Below are 20,669 nucleotides of genomic sequence, written 5' to 3'. Positions count from 1 at the left end.
ACACCAACTATCACTGCAGACTAAGTGGATTAGTTAAATAAGTAATGCACTGAGGGCAGCTGATCAGACGTTCTCGCTGAAGGTCACAAAAAAATTCCATCGGAGGTTGCCATCTGCTGCTGCCTACCCATTAGAACAGCTCCTGGCCTCACCCAGTGTTTTAACATCGAGCACACATTCTCTAAGACACAGGCAGGTCCCTTGCTTTAATCTTCTTGATACTTACTATCATCTTCGTCATCGGAATCCGAAACATCTACGTCACCTTCTTTAATGACCACTCGTGCTTTGTGAGGGAAAAACAAAATACGTTATTCTTTTTGTCACTGACCTAAACAATCAACAGCTACACAAGAAAGTGATTTTTTCCACTGTGCAAACTTAGTACAGTAATTAAATTTACAGCCAAAAAAAAAAGTCAATACAGTTAAAGCTAAAATTTCTGAGTTCTAAGACTCCATTAGAATCTCATTAAGGTAAATTCCAACCCATAAAACAAACAAACAAACAAAAACACAGCAACAAATCCAGATGCTTCTACAGACATCATTATAGAGAAGAGACATGCACCAAAACTACTAACATGCAGCTCAGAATTTTCCATGTTGGCACAATCCCCACAGTGTTCCAAGAAGTATTTTAGTAATAGGGTACTTAAAAAATGAAAAATCAAAGAAAGCAAAGAACCACTTACGAGGTACAAAATGAGAAACAATCATGCTGAGACACGGTCTAAGGAAGACAGTCTGTGCTGATACAAGATTACCAAGAAAAGCCAAATACTCCTCCACCACTGTCTGACTTCTGTTTAACCACTGCAATCTCTACAGGTGGGAGGAAGAGAAAGATAAAAGAAACATGTTACTGATACAACATATTCTGTTTCCAGAGTATTGAAATCACATACTAGTCAGTAAAATAAATGGTAAACTTACCAATAAAATATTGATAAGCTGCTCAAAGTCTTTAGTCAAGTACATGATGGAAGAACGGAATTCTAATAGCCAGTTAATGATTTGGTCATCCTTAAGGCAAACAAAGAAAAGCGTTTTCAAAATCACAAATCCTCTAAAATAACTGGAGGTAATACCTACCTTGCACTAGACATCTACCAATAGTATTTAAATTAGGAGAAAAAAGTCACAAACTTGCACTAAAGCCAAAACTGGAATGAAAATGTCTTAATTTGTATCAAAACAAAAGAACATTACATTTTCTGATTTTAAAAAGTAACGCAGGGATGCATTCGCGGCTCAGTCAGATAAGTGTCTGGCTCTTGATTTCGGCTCAGGTCATGATCTCACGGTTTGTGGGATCGAGCCCCCCTGTTGACTCTGTGCTGACAGCATGGAGCCTGCTTGAGATTCTCTCTCTCCCTCTCTCTCTACCCCTCCGCTACCTGCGCACACGCTCTCTCCCAAAATAAGTAATAAACTTAAAAAAAAGATATGCTATATAAAAATGATGGCTCCAGTACGTCATAAAACATTTTTCAGGCAATAAAATTCCTGTTCATAGTAACTTTTAGTGACATGGGAAAAATCTCTAAATAAAAAGAAAACAAGCCATGTCTAAAATATGCTATCAGTTAGATAAATATAAAATATCAACTATAAGGACACCTGGCCGGCTCAGTTGGTAGAACATGCAACTCTTGATCTCAACGTTGTGAGTTCAAGCCCCATGTTGGGCATAAAGCCTACTTAAAATAATAAATAAAAATAAAAATAAAAATAAAAATAAAAATAAAAATAAAAAGCTTTAGGGCACATGAATGGTTCACTGGGTTAAGCATCGGACTTTAGCTCAGGTCATGATCTCATGGTTTGTGAGTTTGAGCCCTGCATCAGGTGAGCTCAAGCCCCACTTCTGGTGAACTCGAGCCCTACTTTGAGTAAGCCCCGCTTCTCTCTCTCCCACTTTGCACCTCATAGGATTCCCTTTCTCTCTCTCTCTCTCTCTCTCTCTCTCTCTGTCCCTTGCTCACTTGCACCCTGCCCCCGCTCTCTAAAAACATAATAAAAATAATAAATTAAATATATATATATAAATATATTGTTTGTATTAACACATACACACAACATACATAAAAAACTAAGACCCTCCAATTTTGAAAGAAATGGTTAATGCTGATTAAGACTCAACACAAAAGGGGCACCTAGGTGGTTGTCAGTTAAGCATCTGACTTTGGCTCAGGTCATGATCTCACAGTTCATGGGAGCGAGCCCTGCAATGGGCTCTGTGCTGATAGCTCTAAGCCTGGAGCCTGAAGCCTGCTTCGGATTCTATGTCTCCCTATCTCTCTGTCCCTCCCCTGTTCACGTGCTCTCACTCAAAAATAAACATTAAAAGTTAAAAAAAAATAAAGACTCCACCCGAGAAACGGACAAATACACAAAAGCAATGCGTTATAACCGTAACAGTAGACTGTTAATAGACAGTACTGTACTTACAGTAATTATGAGCAAGCGAGGGAGGGGCAGAGAGAGGGAGACACAGAATCCGAGGCAGGCTCCAGGCTCTGAGCTGTCGGCACAGAACCCAAAGGGGGCTCGAACCTACAGACCACAAGATCATGACCTGAGCTGAAGTCAAACACCCAACCGACTGAGCCACCCAAGTGCCCCACTTCTAGTGATAGATTTTTACAGACAATATTGTACCTACAGTGATAAACCATCAACAGACAGGGCTGTACCTGCTGTTACAGACTGATATTGACAGGGAGTATCGTTCAGCAGGAAGATGCCAGGCACCAGGCACGGTGCTCAATACCATGCGTCTGCATCTTTTACTAATCCTAACAATGCTGAAAATGGACTCCTGGTATCCCCATTTTATAGTTGAGGAAGCCGAGACTAAGAGAAATGAATAAGCAACCTGCCCATTCAAGAGGCTAATAAAGAGGGGCGCCTGGGTGCCTCAGTTTGTTAGGCGACTGACTTCGGCTCAGGTCATGATCTTGAAGCTTGTTAGTTCAAGCCCCGCGTCTGGTTCTGTGCAGACAGCTCAGAGCCTGGAGCCTGCTTCAGATTCTGTCCCCCCGTGCCCCCCGCTCACGCTCTTGTGTTATCTCTGTCTCTCAATAATAATAAATAAATGTTAAAAAATTTTTTAAAAAGAAGCTAATAAAGAACCAGGTTCAAACCTATCTGTCTGGGTCACAGCCTATGCTCCATCCCCTGTCCCACAATCCCTTGCTCCATTCAGGAGCTCACCACCTCTTCCCCACCTTCATCCCACCATTGACTGCTTTCCACGTGCTATTTGTGAGGAACTTCATTGAGACTATTTCCTGATGAAACCCCAAGTAAGCTGGCAGTAAAATAACATAAATCACAACTCGCTTGCACTATGGTAATTTCATATGTCCACCACCATTAAGGATAAGTTAATGGTGGCTCACCAAGGTCTGAGGCAGTGAAGACAAACTAAGTTAGGTGCAAATAAAAATACATGAACTCTATCCTATCCCTGTTCCACACACACACACACACACACACACACATAGTGCAAAAAAATTATAAAGATAACATTTAAAAAGCTCCATTTTCTTAAGTAACCTAATCACAGTCCTTGGTGCTTTAGTACTGAACCATTATTAGAAGCAAATTGCTTCCAACACTCTCTGAACTAACATAGACACAACTGATGCATTTCTTAGTATGCCAAGACACCAAGAAGTGCTGGTAAAAAAAATTACAGCGGGACACAAAGAAAATGGCCCCTGGAACCTACAGAAGAACACAAGGATAAGGGAAAGCTTGAGACAGCGCCACTTCTGCTGTCAGTCTCTGGTAGCTACATCCTCACAGAGGGACAAGCACGTATTCAGAAAACCAATAGTACAGCTATGGCTAGAGTAGATGGTAAGCAAGCCAACAGATAAATCTGGGAATCGAGGAGGGGCCAGATAAATGACGGAAGTCCTTGTAAGTCAGATTTGTAACTAGAAAGATCTATTAGAAGGGTGGGAAATGGAGCGAACCAACACCTATGTGCTTAGAGAGAACCAAGGAAAATTCCAGTAAAGAGGACACTTCAGCTGGATCTTAAACTCCTACTAAAGTAGGAGTTTAGTAGGTAAAGCAATAACAACAGTGAACACTAATATAGTAATCACCATGCCAGGTACTATTCTAAGATTTTAACACATACTAACTCATTTAATCCTTACAACCATTCCCCGAGTACGTGACACCACTGGTTCCCATCTTACAGATGGGGGCACTGAGACACGGAAGTGCAGTAAATCTGCCCTCAGCCACAAAGCCAGCATGGGAGGGAGGCCATGTAGCCAGAGCCCATGCTCAAATAGATAGCAAATAAAGCAGATACAGAGGACCTCTCCAGCCACGAAGAAAAGGCACGTGCAAAGAGATAAAGATGAAAAGAAGTAATGCTCCATGTGAGTTGTAGAGATTACCTAAATTAATTAATTTAATTAAATTTTAAAAAGCTGAAAAGAGGCAAATTCATGGAATAAAGTATCTAGTGAGGACTGAACACAGAAACAATGTCGCAGACCATGCTAAGAAGCTGGTTCTGTGTGAAAAAGGCATGAAGTTTTCTGGCAGGATGGTGCCCTATTTTAGAGATGCCTTAGGCTGCACTGTGGAGGGTAAAAATTGGTGGGGGGTGGAGGTGGGGGTGAGGGGTAATGTGACATAGAGAAGTGGAACCTAGGTAAGCTAAAGGAATTAAAGGAAGAATCCAGACAAAAAAAGCACCAACAATGCAAGAAGCCTTTATTGATATTTTTTTTTTTTCCCAAAGGCCCTGGTAAATCAATGGATACAAGGGGTGAGAAAAGCCCCCAAGGTTCCTCGCTCAAGAATTAGGTAAGCAGTAAATCGGTTAAGCACATAAAGAAGGTTGCAGAGGAATGGGTTTGGGAGAGAGAAAATGCTAAGTTTGGGCATCAGTGTTACTTATGGGCTGGCAGTTAAAAAACCAGTCTAGGGCCCACAAGAGCCATCTGAGCTCTGGATACAAATTTGGAAGTTATGAGGACAAAGGTAAATTCCAAAGCCTAAAGGGCCTAAGGAGATCACACAGGAAGAATCTTTAGAATGAGGAAAGGGTCAAGTTTGGAAACCTAATCAACACCAAATTTAAGAACCCATCACAAGAATGATTGGACAGAAGTGATAAGAAGACCGCAAGATCCTAGAAACCAAAGGAAATTTAAGAAGTGGGCAGCCGAAGGGGCCTGGGTGGCTCAGTCGGATTAGACATCCAACTCTGGATTTCAGCTTAGAGCATGAACATGCGGTTCGTGAGTTCGCGCCCCACGCTCGCCTCCAAGCTGACAGTTCGGTCGGCCCGCTTGGGATTCTCTCCCCGCCCCCGTCCCACCCTTCCCTCTTTCTCTCTCTTTCAATATAAACAAATAAAAACCTAACAACAACAAAGTGGACAGCCAACAGTGTCAACTGCTACAAGGAATTAGTATGAGGCTTGAAAAAAAGTCCACTGAAATGAGCAGGGAAGAAACCACTAGTAATAGGTCACAGTAATCACCGCAGCGGATCTCACGGGGGATTAAAACACGCATGAGCAGTGAGAAAGTCTGAGCTGTCACCAGGAACAGTTAACAACCACAAAGCCCTTTGTGTCAGGGGCTGTTCCAAGGATTCTCGTGTATTAACTCACTGGATCCTCTAAAACGTCGGCACTTAAAATACCTCTATTGTTTTCCTGACTTTATAAAGATGAGAAACACAGGCAGTGAGTTAAACAAGCTGCCCAAGATCACACACTGGGCGACCACAGAGGAAGGATTTTATCCAGGCAATCTGACTACCATGGCCATTCTTCCCAAAACTGGGCAAGAAGGGAAGAAAAGGGAAATGAAATTTCCTGAGTTGTGACAAGATGACAGGTATGTATTTAGAAAGGGGCACCATCTTGAACTTCTTGCACCATCTGCAAAGACGCTAAAAAGAGCAGTTGCTTGAAAGGTAAGTCATCTTTTCTTCTTGTTGTAGCAGCGGAGAGATGTGAGAGCTGCATGCGGCACAGAGGGAAGAGGCTCTAGGAAAGACGGGCCCCGGGGGCTCAGCCGGTTGAGCTCCGACTTCAGCTCGGGTCATGATCTCACGGTTTCAGGAGTTCGAGCCCCACATCAGGCTCTGTGCTGAGCCGTCAGATTCGGATTCTGTGTCTCCCTCCCTCTCTGCTCCTCACTCGCACTCTGTCTCTCCCTCTACCTCAAAAATAAACATTAAAAAAAATAAGAAAGGAAAGATAAAGCAGGGATTCTCAACCTGAGGACTACCAACATTTAGGACTTGATAATTCCTTGTTGTGGAGGGCTGCTCTGTGCATTCAGTGCTGGATGTTTCAGTGGCATCCTGTCACCCACTCCCTAGATGCCAGTTGTACCCACTCCCCTCCCCCCAGATGTGACAACCAAAAATGTCTCCAGTTCATCACCAAAAGTGCCAAGAGCAAAAGTGCTCTTGGTTGAGAACCACTGCATTAAAGTGAGGATCACACAGAGAGCCAGTTCTAGAGGATGGGATAGGACCAAACGCGCAAATTAAATCCATGCAAATGGCAGGAACTTTGCTAACGATCAAAACATAAATTAATTACCTTTATGTCTGGATCTGACAGCTGGTTCTTCAACAACTCAAAGTCATTTGTTTCACCCTAAACAAGGACCCAAAAAAAAAAAAAAAAAAGTAGTTTTGCTTGCTTCAGTTTGCTATTAAAAATCAAGAGCAGGACTTTTAATTCTTACAAAAGGAACAGCGTAACATTCACACATCAAATTGTGGATTATAAAATTGTAACTACAAACATTTAAAAACTCATGTTAGTGGAACTGGACAGTTTGGAAAAAAAAGAAAATGACTACTAAAAAGCTGTTCACATTCAGATCTACTTGCGTCCTGACATGTGACGATCACATTCGATACAAGACACCATCCATTTGCGTATTCGCACTTAAATGCTTATATATATGAAAAACAAATATTTATATTTTCCCTCCATCGCTGCGATTTAACAGAATCACTTCTAAACTATCACAAAACCAAACCAAAAACAAACAAAAATACCAAACCCCTCTTGGAGAGCTGGTTTACTGTCCCAAAGCAATGCTTAGGTAATTCTGTCAGAAATAAAACACTCTGACCTAAGGATTTTTATTCCAGCACTTGCTAGAGTTTTTTAAAGATGCCACATAAATGGAACATTTGAAGATATGAAACCTCAGCAAAGAGGTTATCTGAGCTGACAACATCATGCTGTTATTAAAGAACTGACTTCAAACCGATTATCCTAAATTCATTTTATTATGTCTACGTGGCTGTTGTATAATGGCTACAACTGTATCCTGACCCACCAAAACCAAACCTCCCTGTGTCAATTATATCTCAATTAAAGCAGGGGGCAAAAAGCCACCAAACCTCATGTTATCTCCTCTTACCTTTTTGTACTTCAACAAGACTTCTGTCACAGTCCCACCAAACCGAACGGTTTTTTCTTGGAGGAGAATTGAAGAAATCATTCTCTAACGTGAGCATATCTGAAAGTCTATAGAACCAAGATAATCATACTATTACGCGCAGGGCAGAGAATAAGAAAAAAATCAGAAGAGCCAACGTTTACTGAGCCAACATCATTCAGTGGGACTATCACTAAAGCCTCCTAACTGGCTTCCTTGCTTCCACTCTAACCTCCAACGTTCTTCGTTCAATGACCTAACGATCTTCCCCAAAATTGCATCATGCAATCCTACCCTCCCTGTTAGACTCTCAAAGGTTTTCCCACCTCACTTAAATACAAATCCAAGCTCTCGGTCGGGGTCTTCAAGGTCCCTACATTAGTCTGGCCCCTGCCTACCTCTGACCTCATCTCCAGCCACTTAACATACTGCAACCATAGTGCTCCTTTCTATTCTTCAAACTTGCCACGCTGATTCCCATTTCTTTTGCTGTTCGCTCGCTATCAGAAACACTCATCCTCCAGACACAGCTGGACTCTCGTCTTCCCTCCAACTGAAGCTCAAATGTCAGAGAGACGATTAAAGTACCCATCCTCTCTCTCCTGGTCCCCGTTTACCTCTTCACGGCAGATCATCACTGCCTGAAACCACCCCTTTCCGTTATTTTACTGGCCTCTTCACTGTCTTTCCCTCCTGAGATTGTAAGCTCTGTTGAGAGCAGAGATGTTGTCTCTTTTGATAGACTACTGTCTCCAGGGTCTAACACAGAGTATAGGTGCTTAATAAACACCATAAATGATACTATGCTAAGTGTTTTACAAAGTTTTCTTCCTTCAAATAGAGCAGAGTAGTGGGGGGGGGGGGGGGGGAACCACACCAGTATCCTACTAATGACTCTCAAAGCCAAACCTCAAAATGTTTTATGGGGTTAAGGGCTTTAAAAGTGGAAGACAGACTGTTAAGAAAACGTGTATGCGGAAACAAATTTCAAACACCAACAAAAAATTAAGAGTCGGTTTGCCATTAATGATAGCATTCGCCTGATGATTCAAACAGCCCAGGGAACTCTTTCCAAATCTACGTGAAGAAAAGGGAGGAATGAGGTAGTACCCAGGCCTGGGACGCTAGGCGGGAACCCACTGGGGAGAAAAGACCCTTGAACGGAGAACAGATGCATTTTCCCAGCTCCTCTCCCACCTTTACTACCCACTTAAAGGCACGGGCTCACTCTCGAGAACTTGAGATGACCCGCTTACCGTTGCTCCCAGGACTCCTTCAGCTCTGCCCCAGGCCCTGTCACATTCGCTTTCCTACCCCCGATCCTGAGCTTTGGCCCCAGATGCTCAGAAGGAAGCGTCCCGGACTCTCACCCGGTCCTCGACGCCCCCCAGCGTCTTGACTGCAGACGCTGAGGCTGCCGCATCTCCCGGCAAACCGCGTGTGAAGCAGCGGGGCCGCCATTGGGCCCGACAAGCGCGACGACTGCGCCTCTCCCCGGAAGTCGTGGGCCTCCTAGCCGCCCCTGTGGCCCGGAAGACGTGCGCGCGAGCGGCGGCCTTCAGCCAATCAGGAGCGCCATGGGGAACCGCTCCGTGATCCCGGCGGGCTAGAGCGCCGCCGAAGCTTTCTCCTCCCTGCCCTGCCTCCAGGCCCCTCCTCTCAGTTGGAGGACTTTCCCCGCCTTGCCAGGTGCGGCTGTGAGAGCGGCCAAGGCGCTGCGAGAAGAGAGATCCTTGGCAGCTCCGGCCAGCCCTGAGGGTCCCCAAGGAAGGGCAGGGACCGTTAGTGGACCCCTACTGGTCGGGTGCCACGAGTATTATCTTTTGGAGTCAAAGCATCCCTTAGTCAAACTGAAGAAACCAAAGCTCTGGTTAACACCAGCACGCAGAGACAAGGGGCAGCCGGGATTCGACCTAGGCTGCTCCACCCAGCATCTGGGGGGGGGGGGGGGGGGGGGGAGGGCTCTATACCCTCTGCGCTATCCTCACAGACTTTGGAACTAATCTTATCTTTGCGGAAACTAAGGTTTGACGGAGCGATTTACCCAGAAAACTCAGAGCTGAAATCAGAGAGGAGTCAGTTTTCAAGAGGCGTTAGTCCTTGAACTTAAATTTTTTTTTAATTTATTCATTAATTTTGAGACACAGAGATAGAAGGCATGAGTAGGGAAGGAGCAGAGAGAGGAGAGGAAGTGAGAATCCCAAGCAGGCGCTGCACCCGCCAGTGCAGAGCCCAACGCCGAGCTCCATCCCGCAAGCTATGAGATCATGACCTGAGCTGAAATCCAGGGTCCTCAGTAGCTTAACCCAATGAGCAACCCAGGAGCCACTGAACTTACATTTTTAAGGAGGTCCAGGGGTCCGCCAGACCTGCTGGAAGCAGGGAAGGGTCTTTTAGTATAGGGAAGGGCAGGGCCCAAGGCACGGTCAGGGGGAAGGAAGCAGAGGGAGCCCCTCCCCTTAGTTTCTAAGAATGGAAAATGTTGCAAACCTTTGGAAACTGTATAGAATTATCAAAAGGACATTAAGCCAGCTACAGCGACTTGTTACATATAAAGCACTGTTCGATTTTTGCAACAGTGTAAAATAAGTAACTATCTGCCAACTCTATAAGGCACCACCATTTCTTACCCCACTGGCTTAGGGTTCCTTCAGAATGTTGGGCAGAGATTTTCAGTGTCCTGAGAGCAGGGGAAATTGTACCCTAGCTCACAAAGATCCCTCAAGACACCCGTTGAAGTGGGAATCTCTTTCCCTCCATCCCCAAAGCTGAGGGGGAAAAAAAAATCACAATTCGTTGGAACTCTCATACACTGTCAGAAGTTTAACTCTGCACCGCCAAGCAATTTGACAATTACTCATCCTTTCATTTTTTTCATTCAAGTCTGACATGCACGAAAGAGTGTAAGTTAAGAGCTCCTGGGTGGCTCAGTGGGTTAAGCGTCCCACTCTTGATTTCAGTTCAGGTCATGAACTCATGGTTCATGAGTTCAAGTACCGCGTCAGGCTCCATCCTGACAGCGCGAAGCCAGCTTGGGATTCTCTCTCCCTCTCTCTGTTCCCCTCCCCTGCTTGTGCACTCTCTTTCTCAAAATAAACTTTAAAAAAAAGAGAGAATATAGTTAATCTAAGTTATAAAACATAATAAAATAAATACCTGTGAATGAACGTACCACCCAATTTATGAAACAGAACATTAACCCTTACTATGGAAGCTTCCTGTGTGCTCCTCCCAGGTCCCACCTTCTCCCTGCTTCCTCCTAAAGATAATTACTATCCTAACTTTTTTAAACCATTTCAACTTTTCTTTAGGTAATTACTATATATATATATATATATATATATATATATATATATATATGTGTGTGTGTGTGTGTGTGTATTCCTAAACTAAATATATGCTTTTGCTTGTCTTTCCATCATAAAATTATCTCCATTCTGCATTATACCTTCTACTGGTTCATCCCATTCCTGTTTTATTAGTTGTTTCTCGCCATGTAGCATTCATCCATTATATGAATATCCCACAATTTATACTTCCATTTTCCTATCACCAACATTTAGATTATTTTTTCCTCCCCCCCCCCAATTATGTGCATTGCTGTGAATATGCTTCTACAGTCTCTTGAATCATGTGTGTGAAAATTTTTCCAAAGTAGAATTGTTGGCTTAGAGGGCATATAAGACATGTTGAGTTTTCCATAGTGGTTGTGCCAATATACATTCTCAGAAATATCTCCTTAAACTTGAGCACAGCTCCTTCCTTATTTTCCCAAAGCACAGTGAAGACTAAGCTTCCATGTTAAAAATTTTTCAGCAGAAGCTTCATCATAATATAAGGAAAATCTGTAAACTAAACAGCTTAATTCACTGTTGGGAGTTCTTTGATCATGTCTCTTCATTGAAGATTCTCAATTCAGTTACCCTCTTCCACGGGGCAACTCATCTTGCCTTTTTTATCCAGTCTTGCCTTCCCTGGAGTCCCATCTCTTTTGGTCTCCAGCTCTAATCTAAGAAGGTAAAGGCTGGAGCACCTGGCTGGCTCAGTCAGTAGAGCATGGGACTCTTGATCTCAGGGTCATGAGTTCAAGCCCCACATTGGGCATAGAGATTACTTCTGGAAGGGAGGGAGGGAGGGAGGGAGGGACCTCCAAATGAGTAACAGAAAGGCAAACAAGTATTAACACACAGCATGTAAAGACAGCCTAGCCCACAATGTAGTTGTTCTTATACATCACCGAGCACTGTACTTGTTCATAATTGTTCTGAGCTTCTTCATTCCAGGATGAATTTTTGCTTTACTTTCATACACCCAGAAGACCCATTAAACTGTTTTTCAGAAGAGCAGCCTTCCCCTAGAGATGAATTTTACAATCATCCCTAGAATAGTTCTGTTGGTTAAAGTTTCTTGGCCTGAAAGCAACAGAAACTATCTCAAGAGGGCTTAAGCAGAAAAGAATTTGATACTAACGATACACGGATGTCTTAAGGCAACAGAAAGTAATTTCTCATTGGGGAAGTTTGAGTCAAGTGCCCTTCTCTAACTCAATCGAGAGAGGTGAGGTCATAGTGTACCAAATGGCTTCCAATGAATACTTGCTACAGATGAGAGGTAGTTTATTTATTTTGAGAGAAAGCCCGCGTGTGCTTGAGCAGGGGAGAGGCAGAGAGAGGGAGAGAGAGAATCCCAAGCAGGCTGTGCACTGTCAGCGAAGAGCCAGACAAGGAGCTGGAACTGTGAGATCATGACCTGAGCCAAAATCAAGAGTCGGCTGCTTAACAGACTGGCCCACCCAGGCGCCCCTAACCATTTCTAAGCATAGCGCCCAGTAGTGTTAACTACATTCACAATGCTGTGCAACTACGTCCAGAATTCTTTTCATCTGAAACTTGATGCCTCTTCCGAAACAACTTCCTCTTCTCCCCTCCCCCCAGCAACCACCATTCTTTCTGTCTCTATGAATCTGATTCTGTCATATGAGAAATGTCATAGAAGTGGCATCATACAGTATTTGTCTGGCTGTGACTGGCTTACTTTACTTAGCTGGATTACTTCACTTCCGTTATTCTTTTTTTCCAAATATCTGCCATGCATAGTCTTTCAGCCTGAGTTAATTATTCTAAATTATAATATAGAAATATAAAATAGAAATTTTAAATATAATATAGAAATTATAATATAGAAATATAATACAGAAATACCAAAGCATGGGACAGAAAGGGGGACAGCTAAAGTTTTTGGGAGTTTTGATCAAAAGTATCGTACCACCTGAAAACATGCTTTTGCCTATAATGGAAATCTCTAAAGAAAACTACCCCGATTTTAGAGCATTCTTGCATAAATAACCTACTGATACAAAGAAAGAATATAAGAAGACACTCTCAAATGAATTTTATTTGATTACCAATAAAATGTACAACCCAATCAGATTTTAAAAGTCTTGGGAAAAATAAAAATCCTTGGGAAAATGGGAAATTCATGTTCACTAAATGAAATGAACATATAAATATAAATTGCAGCATGTTACAATGCATCGATTGTGTTGACTTTTCTATTAGTTAATGAGGTCACAAAGTAACCTTAAATTCAGAGTTACATTTTCCACTGTCCGTTTCTGTGGGGACTACACTTACTTCCGTCTTCACCCAGAGTTTGTGAGGCATTATTTTCTACTTGGAATTCTCTCACAAGAAGTCTATTTTAAAAACCAACTTTTTTTTGGGGGCGCCTGGGTGGCGCAGTCGGTTAAGCGTCCGACTTCAGCCAGGTCACGATCTCGCGGTCCGTGAGTTCGAGCCCCGCGACAGGCTCTGGGCTGATGGCTCGGAGCCTGGAGCCTGTTTCCGATTCTGTGTCTCCCTCTCTCTCTGACCCTCCCCCGTTCATGCTCTGTCTCTCTCTGTCCCAAAATAAATAAAAAACGTTGAAAAAAAAATTAAAAAAAAAAACCAAAAAACCAACTTTTTTAAAAAACAAAAATCATTTAGAATAGCATAGTTTATTATGGCTTAAGATTCTGGCAATAACTTTATGATCTGAAGCTGGAAAATTCTCCCCAACACTGACACACGTACACTTGGCAAAGGCCGTCTAGTAGGCCCACTGGCCTGAGAGAGATCAGCACTCCACATGGAGGTTTCTGAAACGAGGTTAAGAGGTGAGTACTTGTGCTTTTATAAAGTTGGCACTTAAGTCTGTAGAAACACTGGTGATTCTGGAAAGAAAAAAGCAATTTGTATTTGAGATGATATTTATAAACAGAGTGGAACAAAAAAATTACAGAGTTCTCTCTGGGAACACAGCTTTCAAAAGAGGAGCCACCCATAGGTTGATGTGGGGTATTACAGCTCAAGTTACAATTGACGGGCTTACGAAGAACGCTCTTTAATAACTTTAACTTGAAAGGAAAGCTTATAATCTACGCCTTATAACAAATCATACATCAATTATACCTCAATTCCGGCTCCAATGGAGCCCACCTCTGATTGTTAGGACAAACAAGACAATCCCTGTGCATTACTTAGTACAGTGTGTAGTGTATTATAACACCCAATAAATGTTAGCTGTTGTTATTGACAAATGCCCCAAGTGCATCTTAGTTCAAAATGGGAATATGATGATAAATATAACAGGGGCTCCTGGCTGGCTCAGTTGGTAGAGTGTGTGACTCTTCATCTTAGGGCCCCGAGAACAAGCCCCATGTTGGGTGTGGAGACTAGTTAAAAAAAATAAAAATTTAAAAATAATTTAAAAAGAAAAGATAAATAAAACAAAGGTGAATAAGATCTTCATGGTCTAAAAGATACCATGACTAATTAAGAGCTAATGAGTCCTCTGAGGATAAAAACATTTTTCTTTAAGTACCTCGTGAACTACAGAGCAATTTTTTTTATTATTCTAGATCAGGGTTCCTCAATCTCACAGTAATAATGGTTTGGGTGGAATAACTCTGTGTTGGAATGGGCCAGCCAGTGCACTGTGTTTTGCAGCGCCTCTGGCCTCTACCCACCAGATATCAGGAGCGCCCCTCCTCAACTCTGCATCTTTCTGTTGCTGGGGACTATCACTGTGAGTTCAAAGGCCAACGTGGGCATCAGTTTCCACCCCTGCTCTCCCCAGAGCTCCCAATGCCTGCCTGTCTGGCCAGTGTCTGCTCAGGGCCTGAACATCACCATCTACGCATTCTACACTCCACTAGGGGCAAATGCCAGGCACCAAACAGTGGAATCTCAATCTGGGAGTCAAAGACTCTGGAAATCACCTCCTTTCAGGCCAGCGGAACAAGAGAGGGCCAGGATCCCTGAAAGATCAATGCTCTTAGGTGAAAGCCTCCAGATGACTCAACGGGAGTCAGAGGAACTATGCAGCCTACCCACACACACCAGGGGCCGTTTTCTTTTCTCTCTCAGTATATAAGCAATCACATAATATCCTTGATTCTGCCTTTTGGCCCACAGAGCCTAAAATACTTACTATCTGGGTCTTTATAGAAAAAATTTGTCAACTCTTGTTTTAGGTAAGTATCTTACGGTCAGTATAGAGAAATGTGTCATAACATTTGGTGTTCATTCTACCTGACGTCATCTTTGTAGCAAAAAAAGGGGTGGGGGGGTGTGCCTGGGTGGCTCAACTTGTCAAGTGTCTGACTCACGGTTTCGGCTCAGGTCATGATCTTATAGTTCGTGAGTTTGAGCCCCGCATCAGGCTGTCTGCTGTCAGCACAGAGCCCACTTTGGATCCTCTGTACCCCTCTGCCCCTCCTCTGCTCTCTCTCTCTCTCTGTCTCAAAAATAAGTATTTTTAAAAAGGATTTTAAAAGAAGTTATGTGCAAGTAAATAAACATCTGAAAGCGTTTTCCAAGATGAATGCCCATGGAGCCTACACTTGGGTTAGAAACTGTTGCTAATGTCTAAGAGGCCTGTTTTCAGCTTAGAACTGGTAAAGACCTTAGAATTATTATCTAATTACTGGCCTACTGCCATTACCTTAAAACAGAGACCACAGGTAGAATTATAACACATCTTATCTTTCTTTTTTTCTTTTTTTCCTTTTTTTAAGTAGGTCTCATCCCCAGCACAGAGCCTAACAAGGAGGGGCTTTAACTCATGACCCTGAGATCAAGACCTGAGCTGAGGTCAAGACCCCAAGGCTTGGGGCCTCTGGGTGGCTCAGTCGGGTTTAGTGTCCAACTCTCGATTTCAGCCCCGGGTCATGATCCCAGAGTCAAGGGATGATGCCCCGTGTCAGGCTCCACTACTTGGAATTCTCTTTTTCTCTCTCCCTCTGCCTCTCTCCCCTGCTCATGATCTCTCTCTCTCTCTCTCTCTCTCTCTCTCTCTCTCTCAAATAAAAACATAAAAATAAAAATAATTTAAAAGCTTTAAAGAAAAAGAGTCAGAGGCTTAACCGAATGGGCCACCCAGGTGCCCCCACACATTATCCTTCTTAAAAGGCCTAAAGAAGAAAGAAATTAAGAGTTGGACTTCCACAAAATATTCAGTTGTTACCCCTCGCCCCCCCCCCCCCCCGGAAATGAAACCAACCAATATGAAATAACCTTCTTGGATAACATGTTGATAGCATTTAAACAGGGAGCATTAACATAACATAACCTCAAAATACTGCTCTGCTCTATACTCTCCCCACCTCCAGAGCAGGTAATTTATGGAATAGGATTAGAGAAAAAGATCTCTAATGAATCTCTTATGTGAATACCATTATGACAGCACTTAACCCACTGAGCAGGGTCACCAATTTTGACCTTCACATGACCTTTTCTACCTTTCTAATTGACAGAAGGCTGAGGAGTTAAGTGGAATTGGTCCTCAATAGCCTCAAGCATAGAGTTCATCAAACAGGTTAGCACAGAGGGTCTTGTGATCTAGTAGAAAGTTCACGGGATTTAGTACAAATAGCCAAATGTTTTCCAAACTTCAGGATCATTCAACCTTCACTATACAATTAATTTTTTACCTTTAAGTTGGCTCATGTAAGTGTTTGAGTTTTTTTGGTTTTGTTTTGTTTACTTAACTATGAAAAGTTACTTTACTTATACTGTGAAAAGCAATTGGCACTATTGTCAATAGAAAAACCAGTTATTACTTGGCATAAATAGAAGTTACCCATTGAAATAACTTTAACACACACGGTATTAAATCCTAGCTGGGTACAGTTGTTGCCTACCAAAGCATAAGAGAGGTGCTGGAGATCACGAACCCCAAACTAAGGATGTTCTCCTGGACAGAATCAAAAGGACCACAAAAGAATTTAAAGGGGAATAACTTCCCCCCTGGAGGACTTGTTGCTATTTAATGCTGTGCCCCTGTACTGCCTACAATCATCCTGTTTCAGAAACATTGCGGAGTCCCTCTCCCCACCCCACCCACAGCTCCTGGTGGAATGTCTTACTTACCACCCTGTCCTTAGTAAGCCTAAATAAGAGAAATCGATCTCACTCTGGGGGTGAGCAGGTAAAGCTTTAACAACACTGTTCCACGCACAGCACTAGGTTTCAAAAACCTCCCGAAGTTCAAAAGATCTAATCCATGCAGGAACAGACCACTTCACCTCCACTTGCCTCATTTTTTTTTTTTTTTTTTTTTTCCAACAGAAGGGACTGAGGAAACCAGCAGAACACAGACCTGGAAACAATCAAGGAATACTACTTCCAAAGGCACTTACTTGGCAAAGGCCTGAGCAGCCACTCGGATGGCTGGGGTCTGGTTCTGTACTAGGGAGGGTGACTTCTCGTCTCTGAGGCAGAGACAGGTGTGTTCTCAGGGGGCACTGACTGCTGCGCCTGGGACCCAGGGGGTGGAGATGCGGTGGCAGGGGGTTCCTGACTCAGCTCCTGGCTCGCTGGCAGTGGAGTCTCAGAAGCCTGTGCAACTGGCTTCTGAAACTCCTGGGCCGACGCAGACTGGCTGGGAGTCATCTCTCGAACTAAAGACATGATGCTCTGGGGGTCCTGCCGGGTGTGACACAGGGCCTGAAAGTCCGGGACAGCAGGGGAGAGCCGCAGGTCCACAGTTTGGTTCTGAAAAGACTGGGATGACAGAAGCTGGATCACAGACACAGGGGTGCTCAGGGCCTGGGCTTGGGGAGCCAGAGCAACTGGAGATGTAGTTTCAGAGACCAGAGAAAGATTCTCAGGCTGGCTCTGTGAGGCTAGGGGGGCTCGGAGGTGGCTCTGTGAGGCTGCAGACAACAGCTGGTAGCTTTGAGAGGCCAAAAGGGCCTGGAGGTTGCTCTGCGCTGATGCTGGCACCAGGGGATGACCCTGAGAGGCCACGGGCACCAAGAGGTGGCTCTGAGTGGCCATGGGCACCAAGGGTTGGCTCTGCGTTGGCAGAGACACCAAGGACTGGCTCTGAGAGGCGGGGACGAGTCCAGGTTGACTCATGGAGGTCGAGGGGACAGCGGGCAGACTCTTAGAAGCCAGGATGGGCGCAGCCTGACTGCCGGAAGCCAAGGAGGCGGCAGGCTGACCCGCAGTGGCAAGACTGACTGCAGGCTGGATCCTCAAAGAACGCACAGCTGGAGGCTGGCGGGCGGAGGCCCAGGGGACTCCGTGCTGGCTCCTGAAGGGGAGGACGGCTGGGGCCTGAGGCCGGTCGGGAGGAGACACAACGAACTCAGGCGGCCCCAGATGCGTGGATGACGATCCCTTCACGAACCCCGGCAGCCCGGCCCCAGGGCCTGGGGAGCGAACTCCCTCGGAACTTCCGACCGGTTCAGGTTTGGGGCCCAGGTCCTCTCCGCGCAGGTCTTGCGCGTCGCCGCTCTCCTGGACACTTTGCGTCGCGTCTTTGTCCTGGTCCTCCTCCTCCAGCCGGTTTTCGAGCTGGCCCGTGACGGTCATATCCAGAGAAGCAACGGTCTTAAGGAACCTCCTGCGGCTGCAGCGCCGCCGGAAGCCCCTCAAGTTGCGGGACACGTTGCAGATGGTGAGAGAGAAGCGGTGGCTGACCGTCTGGCTTAGCGCGTCCACCATGGTGGAGGAGAGCACGTGGAAGGGCCTCTTCGAGGGCTCTTCCGCAGTCAGTTCGATGTTGCCGGTGTACCAGAAGACCCACCACAGCAGGCTGAGGAAGATGATGATGGAACCCAGGTAGAGCAGCAGGTCGCAGAAGACCAGGCGCGCGAAGACCCCGGTGAACAGCACGGTCGCGCCCACCGTGTCGAAGGCGACGCCCAGCCAGAAGAAATGCCTGCAACGGCCGAGGCCCGTCCGCTTCCGGGTCTCCTCCACGGAGCTTCTTGAAACCTCCATGAGTTGCCACTGTCGCCGCCGCCAGGTCCGCAGAGGAGACCAGCCCGCCACCCTCCGGTTGTGGTCTCTGGGTCGCCATGGCAACGCCCCTGACGGGAGAGGGGTAGAGTGGGCGGGGCGAGAGGGAAAAAGAGGTCGCCTATTACCTGCCGTGAGAAAAAAAAAAAAAAAAAGGGCGGGGGCATCGCCCAAGCCAGGGGCGCATGCGCCTTGCGTCCCGTCGCCCGCGCGCTCGACCCCCACGCATGCGCAGTGTTTCCGCCCAGTGCGTCTCTCGCGTTTCCCCAGCATCAGGACCCGAACGTGGGGAATTTAGCTCTGGCGCCGGTGGTCTCTGTCCCGCTTTTCGGGGGTGAAGTGCTGCATTCCGCTCCCCACGCCCTGCCTTTGAGAGCCCGGGCCAGCTTTGAGGGAGAGCAAAGGTCAAGGACCCTCTTCTAGTAACTTCGCCCGCAGCTGGGAGTACAGCGTGGCCCCAGGTGCTGCTACCTCCTGAGGAGTTAATGGTGTCCTTTGTTTTGGTGAAGAAGCGGCTAGATTAGGATCTATTGTTAGAGCTTAATTCCCATCTTATCTATTTGCTGGTAGTTACGTTCTTGCGGGTTAACAGCACACCTAGAAGTGAATTCTCTGAGGGGTTTTCCACTCTCCATTGTCTTTCCTTTTATTGTTACCATTTTTGTTCACCTGTTGGCCCTGGCCCCTGGGGATACTTAAGTATCAGCGTTTCCCACTCTTCCCAACAGAGTAAGGTAGGAAAACTGTGTCAAAAATAGGAACACCGACTGGAGCCGGAAAACCACAGTAGATTAAAAATGAGTTTATTGGAACCTTGGGAATTGGGCGTGAGAAAATTAAAACCAGCGTAAGACCTGGTGTCATCCAGGTTCTGTTAATAAAAAGTCACAGCCAAGCACCGGCCCCTGGTCTCTAAGTTGCTAAAGGTGGATTTTTTTTTTTTTGATGATCTTTTATTTTAAAATACATTAGATGTGCAGAAAAGTTGTGAAGAGAGTATAGAGAGTTCCTCTTTACCACCCCCCCCCCCCAACACCCAGTGTCTGCGCTTTGTGTTTTAAAATGGATTACAAAGCAGCTCCTTAATTCTCTTTATAGATACTTCTACAAGTTTAGGAACCAATGTTTCATGAATTTCTTGAATCAGTCAGTAACATTACTTCTGAACTTGAGTACCCCTGAAGTACGCTAAGGGATACCTGATGTCCCAAGACAAAATATAGTCTCTCTTCCTACAATGTCAATTTTCCTTGATGGCAAGTATCTTAAAACAGTAATATTACAAAAAATAAACATGTTTTATGGAATAGAATCTAAAATGAGAAAGTAGGGGCACCTGGCTGGCTTGGTTGGTAAAACATGTGACTATAATCTGAGACTTGTGAGTTTGGGCTCCACCTTGGGTGTAGAGATCTCTAAAATCTTGAAAAAGAAAGAAAGCCCCTATCCTGGAGATACAGCATAAATCTGTTCCTCCTGTTAAATGCATAAGGATATTCTGTTCTCCATAATTTCCTTGTGTTTATTTTGATATTATTGAAACAGTTAAAAATATATAAGAAAATAAAAGTTAATATTTCATGTAAAAATTTCTCCAGTTTGTTACTACCCCAGGGCTTGCTTTATTTTGACATTTGGGATACTAGATTAGAAAATTTCTTTTGAAGGGTTCCTGGTTGCTCAGTCGGCCAGGTGTCCGACCTTTGATTTTTGGCTCAGGTCACGATCTCATGGTTCGTGAGACGGCACCTGAGTCTAGCTCTGTGCTGACAGCGTGGAGCCTGCTTGGGATTCTCTCGCGCGCGCTCGCTCTCTCTCCCCCTCCTCACCCACCCTCCCTCAAAAATAAATAAATAAACATTTTTTTTAATTGTGTTTGAGAAACACTGCTATATATAGGATGGTGGCATAAGAGAAACTCC

The 20,669-nt window shown here is 44.7% G+C and overlaps 2 protein-coding genes across 2 annotated transcripts in view; both read right to left on the bottom strand.

Moving 5' to 3' along the window:
• The window catches only part of RRN3 (RRN3 homolog, RNA polymerase I transcription factor), a 30,761-nt gene extending 21,844 nt beyond the window's left edge, over positions 1 to 8,917 (bottom strand). The window contains 9 exon segments of the mRNA XM_019468651.2: positions 227 to 286; positions 695 to 824; positions 936 to 1,025; positions 6,601 to 6,657; positions 7,439 to 7,492; positions 7,494 to 7,545; positions 8,827 to 8,843; positions 8,845 to 8,889; positions 8,891 to 8,917. Of these exon segments, the coding sequence (XP_019324196.2) occupies positions 227 to 286; positions 695 to 824; positions 936 to 1,025; positions 6,601 to 6,657; positions 7,439 to 7,492; positions 7,494 to 7,545; positions 8,827 to 8,843; positions 8,845 to 8,889; positions 8,891 to 8,917 (532 nt within the window).
• Positions 8,918 to 12,830: 3,913 nt separating this feature from the next.
• On the bottom strand, positions 12,831 to 18,900 carry LOC109278363 (proline-rich protein 36-like). The gene is made up of 2 exons (XM_053894497.1): positions 17,139 to 18,900; positions 12,831 to 13,670 (listed from the first exon to the last, which is right to left on the bottom strand). The coding sequence occupies exon 1, from the start codon at positions 18,727 to 18,729 to the stop codon at positions 17,188 to 17,190; it is 1,542 nt and encodes a 513-aa protein (XP_053750472.1). The 5' UTR covers positions 18,730 to 18,900; the 3' UTR covers positions 12,831 to 13,670; positions 17,139 to 17,187.
• Between the last annotated feature and the right edge of the window lie 1,769 nt (positions 18,901 to 20,669).

The sequence above is a fragment of the Panthera pardus genome, unplaced genomic scaffold (assembly GCF_024362965.1).
Source record: "Panthera pardus isolate Hobbes unplaced genomic scaffold, ASM2436296v1 HiC_scaffold_5, whole genome shotgun sequence".
In the NCBI taxonomy this organism is placed as follows: Eukaryota; Metazoa; Chordata; class Mammalia; order Carnivora; family Felidae; genus Panthera; species Panthera pardus.
This window is presented reverse-complemented; position numbering and strand designations above follow the sequence as displayed.